Source organism: Oncorhynchus mykiss, chromosome 8 (genome assembly GCF_057628025.1).
Source record: "Oncorhynchus mykiss isolate SJ-2025 chromosome 8, ASM5762802v1, whole genome shotgun sequence".
Lineage (NCBI taxonomy): Eukaryota > Metazoa > Chordata > Actinopteri > Salmoniformes > Salmonidae > Oncorhynchus > Oncorhynchus mykiss.
In genome coordinates, this window is record NC_143029.1 from 23,386,425 (window position 1) to 23,403,001 (window position 16,577).

The 16,577-nt window shown below is 41.3% G+C and overlaps 1 protein-coding gene across 1 annotated transcript; it reads right to left on the reverse strand.

Moving 5' to 3' along the window:
• Nucleotides 1-1,701: 1,701 nt before the first annotated feature.
• On the reverse strand, nt 1,702-16,084 carry LOC110529622 (neuromedin-B receptor). The gene is made up of 3 exons (XM_021611982.3): nt 15,598-16,084; nt 9,111-9,456; nt 1,702-4,310 (listed from the first exon to the last, which is right to left on the reverse strand). Exons 1-3 carry the CDS (start codon nt 15,996-15,998, stop codon nt 3,927-3,929), a joined length of 1,131 nt encoding a protein of 376 aa, XP_021467657.3. The 5' UTR covers nt 15,999-16,084; the 3' UTR covers nt 1,702-3,926.
• Nucleotides 16,085-16,577: the final 493 nt, after the last annotated feature.

Sequence of the window (16,577 nt, forward strand, 5' to 3'; positions counted from 1 at the left end):
CTGGGTAGATCAGAGGCCCCATACCGTCACTCTAACACACACACACACACACACACACACGCACGCACGTACACACACACACACACACACACACACACACACACACACACACACACACACACACAAGCTGCTGCTACTCTGTTTATCTTATACCCTGTTGCCTAGTCACCTTACCCCTATACATATCTACCCCTATCACTCCAGTATCCCTGGACATTGTAAATATGGTAATGGAACTGACTCACCTTGTATATAGTATGCTTACCTACTTCCTTGTTTTATTTCTTGTGTTTTTTTGTTCTACCTTAAGTTATTTTTAGTATGACTTATTATTATTTAGTTGTCGATTACTGCATTGTTGGGTTTAGAGCTTGCAAGAAAGGCATTTCACAGTACTTGTGCATTAAAACTTGAAACTTGAACAAGGAAGTAAAATTCAGTGTATTTCCAACCCAGTAGTATTTCATATGATAGATGCACAATGGTGTGTTGGTTCATAAATCATGTCATAAGCTAAAAGCTAATCATACTCTGCCAGCAAGCCATTCATTGTGTCTCTCACTTTATACCAAAGATGTATACTGTTTGCATATCCTCATCAAGCAGGTGTAACCAGTGTTGTACATATTGTTGATGGATAAACAACTCACAGCACAATTAACACAATTCAGCAGTAAACTTCCTTCTTTCCAGGAGTCTTTATTCGTTGAATACTCCTGAGAGCCTGAAAAAAGTCTAAATTGGCGATTAAAACCGCATCAAATTATGTTGATGTATGTCAGTTTTGTGTATAGAGCACACTTCTGGCAAAACAGAATTCTGTTTTTCCTCATGGATTTTTTCAGTTTTCTGCAATGTTGCAAACTAGCATACGGAAAAACTCTCTGAAACATGGGTCCTTCCTGGTCTGAAAACAGCAACAAACATACTGTAACACTTAGCACCAACTGTTCATGCCATCCGGAATCCTTGGGACGTCCCAACTCTGACATTACCCCACTGAAGTTGACATTTAAAATGGTTACGGTAAGGATTAAGGTTAGGGTTAGGTAAGGGTTAAGGTTAAAGTTAAAGTTAAAGTTAGGGTAAGGGTAAGGGTAAGGCTAAGGGTAAAGGTACGGGTAGGATTTAGTGTAGGGACGTCCTGGATTTGCACTAATCTGCGGGGAGGGTTCTTGAAACGTTTTTGCAATACAACATTTTCCCGACCTCCAAGGGAGGCATGACAACGACGTGATTTTGGAGGTATGGCAACGCGAGACTTCAGGTTTCTATATATTTCCCTCTACTTCTATCAGTGCAGACATACAGTATATTCATGTATCAGGACATCGACCTCCCACCTCCTATGGCTATAAGCCCACCGTGTTTGCACTGGGAATCACCCTATTCAGAAAACGATGAAGGAAATGAAAACAAGATGAACCACTGCGATTTCAAACCAAATCAGGCCTGGTAGATGGAGATAAAGCCCCCTTTAAAAAGAGTGTTTTATTTACAACAAATCCATTATCTCTGCTATGTCTCTCTTGTCTGACTGCATGCGCTCTCTGAAATGATGAAAGACAGGTTGCTCACCTTATCATTGGCATGGTCCTGAATAAATAAGACTAATGCATGTTGGGGAGGAATGTGAAATATGCATACAGACAAACATCTATGGACACCACAGACCCAACAGGCTAAATCTTGTGAGTAGAATTTATTAATTGCATCACATTTATATTATATGTAATAATGTAATAGCAACACAAAGTATATATTTGCATGTCAAATAGCAATATTCCATAAATAATATGTAATTCATAAGCAGAACAAATTTGAATGAAAGCATACATATCATAACATTACAATTGTTCACAGACAATTTCACCTGGCACATTTAACATGACATACTTTCACATTTGTTGTGATGGTATTACATGCTGTGGATATATTATCACACAGACAAACAGCAGGAGCCTTGGAGGATCCCGTTCCAGTTCAACAAACATTGTAAATCCACAGAAATTAGGAGGTGGGCGTAGTATCACATTGCGTTGATAGCGACGGGGTCTTTTATATGATGAAGAATTTCAAACACAAAATTCATTTTTCATTGTACATTGTACATAGTGTTTCAAGGTATCACAAAAGATTAAGGAGTCGAGAACTAGGGTAGAATAACACAGATATATTTCCATGGTACTGAAAAGGGGACAGACGATAGAAAATAGCTTGTAGACTCAGCTTGTAGACTCAGACACAGATCTCTTTTCAGTGAGGTACCTGTTGACTTATCACTTGAGATCAGTGTATCAGGAAATGTCACTTAAGGCTGCATTTAGGCAGCCCAATTCTAATCTTTTTCCACATCAGTTCAGCTCTTTTGGCAATAATTGAGCAAAAGACTCAAATTGGGCTGCCTATGTAAATGCAGCCTATTGAACAGATTGATTTGGTTTAAAAAATGTCCGATTTTCTGTTTAAGAGGAAGAGATTTGATTGAGGACGTTAATGTGTAAAGTGTTAGCTGGTTTAATCCAGTAATCATGATCTCCTGAGTGATAAGTGTAATTAAAGATATTATCTGGTACTTTTGTATACTTCTTAGCCAGTAGTTCTAAAAGTAGCACTCAGGAGCCAAAAAGGGTCCCCCCGAATATTGCATACTCCGTCACAAGTGTACAGATATGTGCTACACGTCATTGCTCTCTATCTCTTACTCTACTGTGTGTGCGCGTTGCTAACTGTCACTCAAATGGCAAAGGGCTGAAACTCATTGACTGAACTCAAATTGCTACGGAGCTTGCCCACGTGGGGGTAAATGTAGGAAAATGGAGCCTACAGTTTACAGAAAACAGTCGCTTTCAAATGAGGGATTTCGTGGCTTATTGAGGTCAGACAGTAATTCTGCTCATAGATTATTTATGAATGAACACATTGACACATCCAGCCCAAAGGTTTAAAAATACTTACTAGTTTCCAAAGCATGTCTTTAAATGTAATTGACTGTAATTGAGCATGATTAATCATGTTCAGAAAGCACACTATTCTTAGAGCTTATTCCTTTACATGTTCAATGAAGCTATGCTGTGCATGGAATGGTCAAAGTTTGCAAAATAACAACACAATATTATACAAACAATCTACAGCACTGTTGCAGCATTTGAAGTTCAACGTACTGGGACACGTTTTACTTAACAAAACAGCAAACATTGGTGTCACATTGAGCATCTGATGATAAACATTCAAACATAGCACAGGAAATGGCATTATCAAAGTGAATATATATCTCATGAACACATGTGTATGGTGTTTATCATCTAGTGGTCCTGAAATAGTGGCATGCAGGTTCCCATCAACACTTGGTAAATGTTGGTTTCATTTCCAGCATACATTTCCTGTGGTCCCCTCTGTATGCGTTGGCACTTCTATCCACTTTCAGGCAGATGTTTGAGGGAAATAATTACTTAAAGGGACATTATGATTTTTGTTGAAATTACCCTTAACTCCCGTGCCCCCTTGGGAGCCATTATAATGTTGTTTTTAAGTGCATGGACAGATTTCCTGTCGTAAAAGCAATTGCCTGCTCTTTAGGTTTGGAGTCTGGTTAGTATGTGTCACAGACAGCATACAATATATCTATGCAAACTCTGTGAAATGATACATGCATCAGATTGACCAAAAAACATGAAAAGTGGAACATTGTGGATACCAGTATTTACGGCAGATTTGTTGACAAACATGTTCAGTTCAATACTTTCAGTTCATATGTGACCATCTCATCTGCAGCAATATGTAGCATTGTGGGAAATGTATAGACAAGGCGGCTTCAAGCCAAGCATTTTCTGTTGAGCACACATGCATGTCCTTTTCAGAATAGTCCACCTTGTAAAGTTTTGCACATTATATTTTTTTCGGTGCCACTCCTACCCCTCCTAAACCTACAGAGAGACCTCCTGCCTGTTGCCATGTCCATTGATGACTGTAGGGGTGGTCTTCTTGATGGAGGTCATTCTTATGGCTGAGGTGCTCTGCAGGTAGCTGGTGTTGCGCTCGTGGTGGGGCTTCTTCTTGCAGTGCAGTGAGCTGTTGAAGTGCCTGCGGAAGCTCTCGCTCAGCAGGTAGAGGGCAAACGGGTTGACACAGGAGCTGGAGAAACTTAACACCCGGGCCAGCAGGGTGATGATGAGGTGGGTCAGGGAGGAGTCGATCTGACGGTAGTTGAAGGAGCGGTACATGTACAAGACGTGGTTGGGGAACCAACAGAGAGCGAAGAGGCCCACGAACACCAGAACAATTTTGGCAAGCCGCTTTCTCGTCTCCATCTTGGAAAAGAAAAAAAAGACATGCAGTGTTTGAAAATACATAGTATATAACATAAAGCCATGTCAATCTTCCAGAAGGATTACAGAATACAAAATACAGAAGGCCTCCCTCCAGAATGACTAGAGAATACAAAATACAGAAGGCCTCCCTCCAGAACGACTAGAGAATACAAAATACAGAAGGCCTCCCTCCAGAACGACTAGAGAATACAAAATACAGAAGGCCTCCCTCCAGAACGACTAGAGAATACAAAATACAGAAGGCCTCCCTCCAGAATGACTAGAGAATACAAAATACAGAAGGCCTCCCTCCAGAACGACTAGAGAATACAAAATACAGAAGGCCTCCCTCCAGAACGACTAGAGAATACAAAATACAGAAGGCCTCCCTCCAGAACGACTAGAGAATACAAAATACAGAAGGCCTCCCTCCAGAACGACTAGAGAATACAAAACACAGAAGGCCTCCCTCCAGAACGACTAGAGAATACAAAATACAGAAGGCCTCCCTCCAGAACGACTAGAGAATACAAAATACAGAAGGCCTCCCTCCAGAACGACTAGAGAATACAAAATACAGAAGGCCTCCCTCCAGAACGACTAGAGAATACAAAATACAGAAGGCCTCCCTCCAGAACGACTAGAGAATACAAAATACAGAAGGCCTCCCTCCAGAACGACTAGAGAATACAAAATACAGAAGGCCTCCCTCCAGAACGACTAGAGAATACAAAATACTGAAGGCTTCCCTCTAGAAGGATTACAGAATACAGTGTGTCCAAATAAATAATAAATAATCAAATGTGTCCAAATCACTCTCTTCTGTATTTTGAATAATAGTGCACAGGCTACAGGCTACAGGCTACAAGTAGTATGGCTATTGTCCTTTAGTATCAATACAGTATGTACCAGACACCAATCAAGTATGAACAAACAAGAGCCACCAGTACTTTAAGTGCCCTGCAGTCAGCACTCTTCAGAAGGGTCAAAGATGTCTGTACTGTCATAACCTTTTATCGTATGAGCAGAAATGTCAAACAAGAAGGTCCAGTCCAATCAACATGTCATCCCATAGAGTGTCTGACAAACAGCACAGATAACAGCTTCTGAGTACTGCTGTCATCCTATTTGAACCATCAGTGAAGTGAACAGGAGATTGAGCTCTGAAACGCAAGACTGGGTTGGTTTTATATCCTGGGTAATTGTCATGATTTAGCTCGCCATTCAATGGCAGCCAGCTGTCAAGACGTGATGCTGACACTCTGCCCACAATCCTTTTAGGTTCCTCAACAAAAACCTGAACAATCCACTAACTTGTCAGCAACTTTTCTTCTGATCAGCACTCTATATGAACTGGACTTCAGACATTATTCGGAAATGTATTAGAATCTTAGTCAATAGCAAGCTGTTACGTCTGGTTAGTTAGACAGTAGAGATGGTTTATATTGATATGGAGGTCCAAATGAAATAACTTTGCTTATGATTCGGCCCAGTATCAACAATCTTTCATAGTCAAACATGTCATCCTCTACATTGTTGTTATCACGCCACAATATGTTATTCACTGTTGTATTTGCTGGTCTCTGCAAGAAGTGTGGGGTATGAATTATAAACTATTCCTATTATTAACTTCTCCAGCCGACAAGGAGAGTGTTATGCATGGAACTGTGTGCCGGGGAAAGTTAACAGACTGTAGCCAAGGCCATAGTTCTAAATACAGGAGGCTTAACTAATATTGTCTTGATTATGCTGTCACTGTGTTTTGTGTGTTAGCCTACTTTTGTGTAGAAAGCATGCCAAATGAATTCTTCCAGAGCGATTGTTGCATATCATAACAGCACAATGACACCCCTGGCATAGGGAGATGGTTGGACTGTATGTTTACGGTCATACATATCACGTCTGAAATCATATTTACTAGCAGTGTCTGCCTGGACGGTGTCATTGTTCATATTCAATTGTAAATCTGCAAACACCATTGTAGGGACCATACTCTATTCCAAAGTGATTTAAAATAAATACAGATTAGATGATAATCGGAAAGCCTATTTTCTACGGCCTTTATGGAAAATGTACCGTACAGCAGTTCATCATGTCCAGCACTACCCCAACATCAACATATGTGAAAATACGTGTTTCTTTGTTCTGTAGTAAAAAGTTTCGAGAAAGGTAACTGTTTCCAATGACATCATCAACCAATTAGTAGACAATTAGTAAGCAATGCACACTCACAAATGGTCAAAATCACACGATTCACACCGATGACATCATTGGAAAGACTTATTTTCCTGCATCTTTCTTCTACAAAACAGAAACGCACAATTTTCACACATGTTGATGTTGGGGTGGTGCTGGAGATGATGAATAGGAAGTTGAAAAATTGTGAAGTTTCCCTTTAAGACCACTGTTACTATAGCTTTTCATAAAGCCATGAATAGAAACTGTCTTTCCGAAATGCATGTCTGTTAGACATGATAGATAGGGATTCAACCAATAATGTCTCAAACAATTACCAGAATCATGTGTTTAGGGTCTGCAAATCTCTCTCTCTCTCTCTCTCTCTCTCTCTCTCTCTCTCTCTCTCTCTCCCGTCTTTCATCAGGCTAATGCAACTTGTCATATAATTAGTGTTAAATACCTTTAAATGCCTATCAGTAGAGACAGATGCTATCAGAGTTTTCCTCTAAATGAGACTTGAGCCTCTGCAGCCCAATCCCCCTGGCCCTGTCTAATAGGAGATGTACACAACCACAGCGTCAATAGTCTGTGTTGTTCTTCTATTTTAATTGCTCGCCCAAATGATTAAGTCCTTTAATTTGATTTGAAATACAAATGCACAGAAACAAATCTGGAGACAATAACTTTGATTAGTGGGGATATAGTGCCGGGGATTACTTTGAGGTAGAGACAGTAAAAGCTAATGGGCATTTGAAGGTTCTATGATTTGGTCATCCTCCAGGCTTCTCGTATTTTCATGTGTCGCACAGATTTATACCAGATTCACTGGGTATCTACTGTAGAGGATAGCTGGGTCTCGGGTCTCTTATTGCCTCACAGCTGGGAATAAGACGACACATGGAGGCCTTCCAGCACCACTCATCAATAATGTTTACTATGCATTGCTCATTATTGATAATAGCCTCACATTGGCCAGTGTCAACAAGCACCTACTTGAATATATTATGACTTAGATTCAGGTCAGGTCTGAGTCAGGTTCTCATTGATTGGAAGCTGGGTATGGGTTTTGGTATAGGACTATATATGTTTACTCATGCTCTTGGTTGGGTACTGATCTGGATTTGTCTGATGACTAGTTAGAAGTTCTTAACCTTTTATGAAATATTAAAGCAAAGCAGCGTCCGATTTAATGTTATTTGGTCAATGGACGCTCAAATGAATGTACCTGACCAGATCATTGCTTACATTTAGAATTGACTTCCTCCTTCCCCTGATCTATAATGTATTACCTCTGTAGACAGTAAAGCTCAGGCATCCATGCAACGATCAGTGATACATCTTGACATGGTCCTCCACTTGCCCTTTACAACATTTAAAATATTTACTTGGTGTATTTGACTACAAATGGAAATGTCTGCATTAAAACCCGGAGCCTCTTCACATTAAAACCTGTAACTGGGGTTCCGGGGTTATGTCAAAAATAAAACAAATCCTGTGTAGCGAGAAAACATGCGATACTGTTCAGTTTCGTTGAATTCAAATGTGCACTCTAGCCTAATATGCACTATAACATGCAATAATGTTTTGGTCTTTTTCAGGAAACCTGGTTACTGGATTTCATGTAACAAGCACCAAGGTTCATGTGACCTACATACAGTGCCTTCGGAAAGTATTCAGACCCATCTGCCTACCCTGACATAAAGGCCTGATTGGTGGAGTGCTGCAGAGATGGTTGTCCTTATGGAAGGTTTTCACATCTTCTCAGAAGAACTCTGGAGTGACCATCAGGTTCTTGGTCACCTCACTGACCAAGGCCTTTCTCCCCTCAGTTTGGCCAGACAGCCATGGTGGTTGGTTGGTGGTTCCAAACTTCTTCCATTTAAGAATGATGGAGGCCACTGCGTTCTTGGGGACCTTCAATACTGCAGAAATTCTTTGGTACCCTTCCCCAGATCTGTGCCTCGACACAATCCTGTCTCAGAGCTCATGGACAATTCCTTCCACCTCATGGCTTGGTTTTTGCATTGACATGCACTGTCAACTGTGTGACCTTATATAGACAGGTGTGTGCCTTTCCAAATTGTGTCCAATCAATTGAATTTAGCACAGGTAGACTAAACTCACGTTGTAGAATCATCTCAGGGATGATCAATGGAAACAGGATGCACCTGAGCTCAATTTCGAGTCTCATAGCAAAGGGTCTGAATACTTATGTAAATACGGTATTTTTTTTATTTGTTTTTTAATACATTTGCAAAAATTTCTAAAAACCTGTTGTCACTATGTTATTATGGGCCATTGTGTTTAGATTGATGAGGGGGACAAATTACTTCATCAATCTTAGAATAAGCCTGTAACGTAATAAAATGTGGAAAAAGTCAAGGGGTCTGAATCCTTCCCGAATGCGATGTATGCTCCCTACACCCGTATTATCAAACAACAGATGTGTTGTACCCTAAAAGCATGGAATGAGATATTCCACATTTCCAATTCAAATGGATCCATCAAGTTACCTAATGTTCTTAATATGCCATTCCTGATAACCATTACTGTAACAGTCAAACCTCATTCGTGGCTTGTTTGATATACAGGCAGTAACAGGATGTTGTTGTTGTTACCTACCTGTCTTTTAGTGTGCTCACTGATCTCCCCAGGCATGTCGTGAGCACTCTTGACCAGCGTCCTGGCGATGTGGTAGTAGTACACAGAGATGATCCACAGGGGAATCAGGAAGTACACCAGGAATATGAGGACAGAGTGGATCTTGGGATGCATCTCGTTGGAGAGGGGATAGGGCACACAGGCGGTGAAGGTCACGTTCTTGTCCTGGATGTGTACTACCTGGGAGAAGATGGCCTCGGGCACCGCCAGCAGGACAGAGATCACCCAGATGGACACAGCTTTCAGACACGTCCAGAACACAGCACTGGATGTCTGGATGTCCATAGGATTCACTATGGCTTTGTACCTGAAAACACAACAACACCAGACCAAAAAATGTAATGCTGCTTCATCTTGGTGTCAAAGGCTACAGCAAAACTCCAGGATCAGGACAGACATGACACTCAGAGGCAGTGATAGACAGATATGATCATTAATTATTTGTTGGTTCACTGCAACTCACACATTGATAATAGACTCACAAAACCTTTTTCAGACTCTCCAAACCTTTTTCAACCTCAGTGAAGCATTATTGTAGATAAAACTAATTAACGTTAATGGAAAGCCTTTACTGACATTTTCATATTAATAATGAAATTAGATTCAAAGCAGTCTTTTCCATGCAAATGGGATTAAATGGCCAGCTGTCCTTACTGTTCTAATTTCCTTGTCTAAAATCAAATGTCAATTATGTGATTATATTTAATTAATCTAATTAACTTTAGGAGGCTTTGACAAAGACAAGGCATTTCTGAGTCCATGAGTACCGAATAGAAGCTTTCTGGAGTGTTAGAGGGGATATTTTACATACACATGAAAGATCTATGGAGTGCATGATGATTGCACTAGCTAACGAATGAATGTCCTGACCGTAACACACCCAAAATAATGATATCCTTCGATTGAGATCAAGGGTTCCAATAATTGCCCGTAAATTAAATTTGAAAGATTTAACTGAAACAACAATGTGTTTCTGCACTGCTGCCAAAGTGCATCTAAACATTAATATAAACCCAAATGTTTACAAGCTGATCAATAAAACAAATGTATAGGTTAGACTTTGGCCTGATCTCCCATGTAAATCAACACTCAGTGTTATGTGTATAGAATAGCAGAAGTTCAGCTAAGTTAAACAATGGGGAGAAATATAGGAAAGGCGGGTGCAACAGAGGATGTTCGCTCTTTTGGGCATAAAGAGATTTGTTGCTCCAATGCTAGAAGATTTTCCACATCCTGTGTCACTTTCTGACCTTAGTTCCTTTATTATGTCTTTGTGTAGTTTGGTCAGGGCGTGAGTTGGGGTGGGTAGTCTATGTTCTTTTTTCAATGTAGTATTTATGTGTTTGGCCTGGTATGGTTCTCAATCAGAGGCAGGTGTCGTTTGTTGTCTCTCCTCGTCAGAGGAAGACGAATCTCGTTACAGAATCACCCACCACAACCGGACCAAGCAGCGTGGTAACCAGGAGCAGAGGGTGCTGGACTCCTGGACATGGGAGGAGATTTTGGACGGAAAGGGACCCTGGGCACAGGCTGGGGAATATCGCCGCCCCAAGGCAGAGCTGGAGGCAGCGAAAGCTGAGCGGCGGCGATATGAGGAGGTAGCACGGCAAAATGTTTTTGGGGGGGCACATGTGGCAGAGTCAGGTTGGAGACCTGAGCCCACTCCTTGTGCTTCCCGGAAGAAGCGCAGTACTGGTCAGGCACCGTGTTATGCTGTCAAGCGCACGGTGTCGCCAGTACGTGCTCATAGCCCGGTGGGCTATAGGCCAGCCCCCCGCAAGTGCCATGCGAGAGTGGGCATCCAGCCAGGCCGTGTTGTGCCAGTCCAGTGTGTTTGGTCTCCGGTACAGGTATCCTGCGCCTGCTCTGCGTGGTGTTTCTCCGAGGCGCTGGGAGGGTGCAGTGCGTTCTATGCCTGCGCTCCTCCCGTGCCGGGTAAATGTGGGTATTGAGCCTAAGGGAGTGGTATGCACCAGATCTCCAGTGCTCACCCACAGCCTGGTTCAACCTGTGCCTGCACTCTGGATGGTCCGGGCTAAAATGGTGATCCAGCCGGGAGGAGTGGTGCCAAGGCTGCGCACCAGGGCTCCAGTGCTCCTCCACAGCCCGGTCCATCCGGCACCATGCCTCCTCCAAGCTGCCAGAGCCGCCCATCAGTCAGGAGCTGCCAGAGCCGTCCTTCACTTCGACGCTGCCGGAGTCTCCCATCTATTCGGGACACGCTGCAAGGGTCCCCAGTCCGAGGTCGGCGGCGAGGGTCGCCACTCTAAAGGCGCCACTGAAGCGGGCAAAGACTATGGTGGATCGGGGTCCACGTCCCGTGCCAGAGCCGCCACCGCGGACAGACGCCCACCCAGACCCTCCCCTATAGGTTCAGGTTTTGCGGCCGGAGTCCGCACCTTTAGGGGGGAGTACTGTCACGTTCTGACCTTAGTTCCTTTATTATGTCTTTGTGTTAGTTTGGTCAGGGCGTGAGTTGGGGTGGGTAGTCTATGTTCCGTTTTCTATGTAGTATTTATGTGTTTGGCCTGGTATGGTTCTCAATCAGAGGCAGGTGTCGTTCGTTGTCTCTGATTGAGAATCATACTTAGGTAGCCTGTTTTCCCCATTTTAGTTGTGGGTGATTGTTTTCTGTCTCTGTGTCTTCACCAGACAGAACTGTTTCGTTTTCGTTCGTTCTCCTTGTTATTTTGTTTTTGGTGTTCTCTGTTAATAAATATCAACATGGACACGTACCACGCTGCATATTGGTCCGATCCTTCATACTCCTCGTCAGAGGAAGACGAATCTCGTTACATCCTGACTGTTTTCTAACGATATTTCTGCTGTTGAAATGTCTGGTCCGGAGGAGAATCTCGATTGGCAGTTGGAGGTTTGTACACTGCCCTTGACTGTGCTGTTCCAGCAGCCTCGGCTGCCCTCTGCCCGTGTAGAAATCCCCCATAGTCATAGACCACGCTGCCTCAGGCAGCAACAGACAAGCAAAGAAAATGGACACATTGATACCGCACCAGAAAGAAACAAGGATGGGTTATTGTCTGAATTTACATGAACAAACCACAGTAATCCCACTTTATTGTGTTTTCATGCTTGGGAGCATTGCCCAGGTGAGTGCTATCAAGATAAAATGATTTAAGCCCTCACATCGAGTAAGCATACAAATGGCGTATTATCATTGTTCTTCAGCACAAAATGACATGCTGAATTGGACTAGGGAAACCATAGAGAGAACAGCTGTAGACTGCAATCTCACCATATGGCCCCTAGTGACAGGGATGGCCAAAAGTCATGGTCATCTCCAGTGACAATTGACATAGCAAAACTTTTCCGCCAACTGATAGAGCTCTATATTACGTTCTGTGTCATAAAAAGGGTCATTAGAAAGCACTGTACCATTTTTTGGGACTGCTATAATGCCATGCACAATGGGTATTATTTATATCAGAGAATCCCATGGACTTTAATATGATAATAAAACATTTATACTTTCATATTGATGTCTAGACCTGAGTCAGACCAGGTATTTTCATGACACTAGTTAACTTTTAGCTGAGGTAGGAGCTCTTAATACCAGAAGACAGGTTATTTGTAGGGATATAGAATGGTAACTTGAGAAGGTCGCTGTCTCCAAGCATCAGTGGTCTTGGTGAGGGTATGGGGGGGGGGGGGGGGATGGTCTGCTAGGTCAAATTAAGGTCCCAAACACAGATTCAGGCATGGTTGCCCTTTTAATCATACACACTCAGACAGTAAATTATGCACTGTGCAGATTATTCTGTATGACTCCTCCTGAATGCCTGATGATAACTGAATACAACTGAACTGGGCTTGCCACCCTCATTCTTTATGGAACACAACATGAAGAGCTTATTTTCAAAACACTATATATACACTAACAGTCAAAGGTTTTACAACACCTACAGGGGTTTTTCTTTATTTTTACTATTTTCTACATTGACGACATCAAAACTATGAAATTACACATATGGAATCATGTAGTAACCAAAAAAAAAGTATTCAACAAATCCAAGCCACGCTTTGCCTTGATGAAAGCTTTGCACACTCTTGGCATTCTCTCAACCAGCTTAACCTGGAATGCTTTTCCAACAGTTTTGAAGGAGTTCCCATATATGCTGAGCACTTGTTGGCTGCTTTTCCTTCACTCTGCGGTCCCGACTCATCCCAAACCATCTCAATTTGTTTGACGTCAGGGGATTGTAGAGGTCAGGATATCTGATGCAGCACTCCATCACTCTCCCTCTTGGTAAAATAGCCCATACACATTGTGGAGGTGTGTTGGGTCATTGTCCTGTTGAAAACAAATGATAGTCCCACTAAGCCTAAACCAGATGGGATGGCATATCACTGCAGAATGCGGTGGTAGCCATACTGGTTAAGTGTGCCTTGAATTCTAAATCAATCACAAAAAGTGTCACAAGCAAAACACCCCGACACGATAACACCCCCTCCTCCATGCTTTACGGTGGGAAATACACATGCAGAGATCATCCATTCACCCACACCGCATCTCACAAAGACACGGCGGTTGGAACCAAAAGTCTCCAATTTGGACTCCAGACCACAGGACAAATTTCCACCTTTTAATGTCCATTGCTCGTGTTTCTTGGACCAAACAAGTCTCTTCTTATTATTGTGCAATTCGACCATGAAGGCCTGATTCACACAGTCTCCTCTGAACAGTTGATGTTGAGATGTGTCTGTTACTTGAACTCTGTGAAGCATTTATTTGGGCTGCAATTTCTGAGGCTGGTAACTCTAATGAACTTATCCTTTGCAGTAGAGGTAACTACGGGTCATCCATTCCTGTGGCAGGCCTCATGAGAGCCAGTTTCATCATAGCGCTTGATGATTTTTGCGACTGCTCTTGAAGAAACTTAAAAGGTTCTTGAAATGTTCCATATTGACTGATCTTCATGTCTTAAAGTAATGATGGACTGTCATTTCTTTTTGCTTATTTGAGCTGTTCTTGCCATAATATGGACTTGGTATTTGACCAAACAGGGCTGTCTTCTGTATACACCCTCTACCTTGGCGCAACACAATTAGCTCAAATGCATTAAGAAGGAAAGAAATACCACAAATGAACTTTTAAGAAGGCACACATGTTAATTGAAATGCATTCCAGGTGACTACCTCATGAAGCTGGTTGAGAGAATTCCAAGACTGTGCAAAGCTGTCATCAAGTCAAAGGGTGGCTATTTGAAGAATGTCAAATATAAAATTGATTTTTATTTGTTTAACACTTTTCTGGTTACTACATGATTAGATGTGTTATTTCATAGCTGTGATGTATCACTCTTATTCTACAATGTTGAAAATAGTTTTTTTTTTTTTATTTAAAAAATAAAACCTTGAATGAGTAGGTGTTCTAAAACTTTTGACTGGTAGTGTACATTTTCTGAAATGTTTAAAGAACTTCTGAAAGAGATTTTTGTGTTTTTCACTATCTAATCATAGCATGGGGTTGTTTAATGACATACAGGTATTTGCGAGACAAATAAACATGTTTTTTTGCTAAACGCAGTATATCTGCCTCACTCTCAGAGAAATAAGTAGTACTGCTAGGTTTTACACTGTCAAATGTAACAAAAAACTACATTTTTTTATAAAGAACTGTACAATTGATATATTTGTGAAATCAATATAAAAATATATAAAAAAATATATAAATACAGTAATATGAGATATGTATGTAAAACATTAACATTCGACATTTTAGTAATTTAGCAGACACAGAACGACTTAGAGTTAGTGCATTCATCTTAAGATAGCTAGTTGAGACAACCACATATCACAGATACATATTCAGCATATGAACATTCCATTCCAGCTAAAGAATAGATAGATATATAGCATTTGTTAGAAGAAAAAACATTTAATACACACCTAAAATCTATGAAGTAATATTTTGCACACACAAGAAGGTACTCATAAGCAATCATTTATGTTGAAAAAACACAACTGTGAAAAATGTGTGGATATAGTGTTTTGGAAATAAACTCAAAATACTCTTATTCTTGTGATTTGACAAATGTACAGTGCCATTTTTTTCTAATCTCAGCATTCATGCTGCTACTTCCAGGGAAGATAAATGGCCATTCTAACCGTGTCTCTCCAGAATAAAACAATATAACACAAATCAGGCTTATTGAAGTCAATACAACCAGCAGGTGTACACTATTTTATTCCTTTTAAACATTTCTGAGGCCACACTTGGTTTGTCAATCAAAATATCCACAGATTTGTCAGTGACATTTACACAGCATTGAATTATGATAAAACTTGTGTTGTCAATAAAAATAATCATAACAATTGATGAATCATTATGAATTACATATGTTAATTATTCTTAACATTTGCAATTAGGTATACATAACAATAATATTGGCAATAAGAATACTTCCCATTCATCTACTATTGATCTTACCTGTCAGCGCTGAGAGCCGTGAGAGTGAACACTGAGACTCCGACTGAGGTGAGTTGAATGACCGGAATTAGTTTACAAGCCACAACACCGAAGATCCACTCCTCAAAGAAGTATCTGAATGCGTCCACTGGAACACAAGTGACCAAAAGCAAAAGATCCCCAGCTGCCAAACTCGAAATAAATATGTTGGGGACGCTCCTCATTGCACTGTTGGTGATAAAAATCTTAACCAAGGTAATGTTCCCCAACAACCCAATCGTTATGATCAGAATATACACAGTCGGTATGACACATCGTATAATAAAATCAATAGTTTCCCTTCCATCAGGTATCCAATCATCAGTAAAGTTATAAAAGACAGAATGTCCCGTAAAAGATAAGTTATCTAAAATGTCGTCCATTGCTACTCGGGGATTTGTACAATGATCACTTTGCTGAAATGGCACGGAAGATGTTGACCATCTGCCAAAGCAGGTCTGAGGCGCGGGAGCTGTCCCTCCAACAAAGTGCTGAAACGGCCGGGGTGCTAAAACGCACGACTGAAGCCACACTGACTGGCGCGCAAAAGAAGGAGGCACTTTTTCAACACGCATACAGCACCGATGACGGAAAATTACTCACACCAGTTTTGCATATGATGTGTACCATTGTCAAGGTTACTCACATACTATTTCATAGTGGTAATTTGATTGACTATAAACGGAATCAACTAATAGGTTATACTGGATTTCATTAATTAAACAAGCACCACCAAATACCCATTTCACGTTCAGAAAGCTGTGCTTGAAAACATTTGTGAAGTAGGATGAACTGTTCTTTGAGTCTACTAAGGAAAATCCAATGTCATTTTTCGAAACGGAAACCTCTCAAACTGAGCGGGATATTGATCTCCTGCACAGGTATTTCATTGTCAGCCAGCCCTTATCTGTAGGGGCTGTATGATGTCGTTATTTGAGTCACCATCCGCCAGGGGAAGTGAG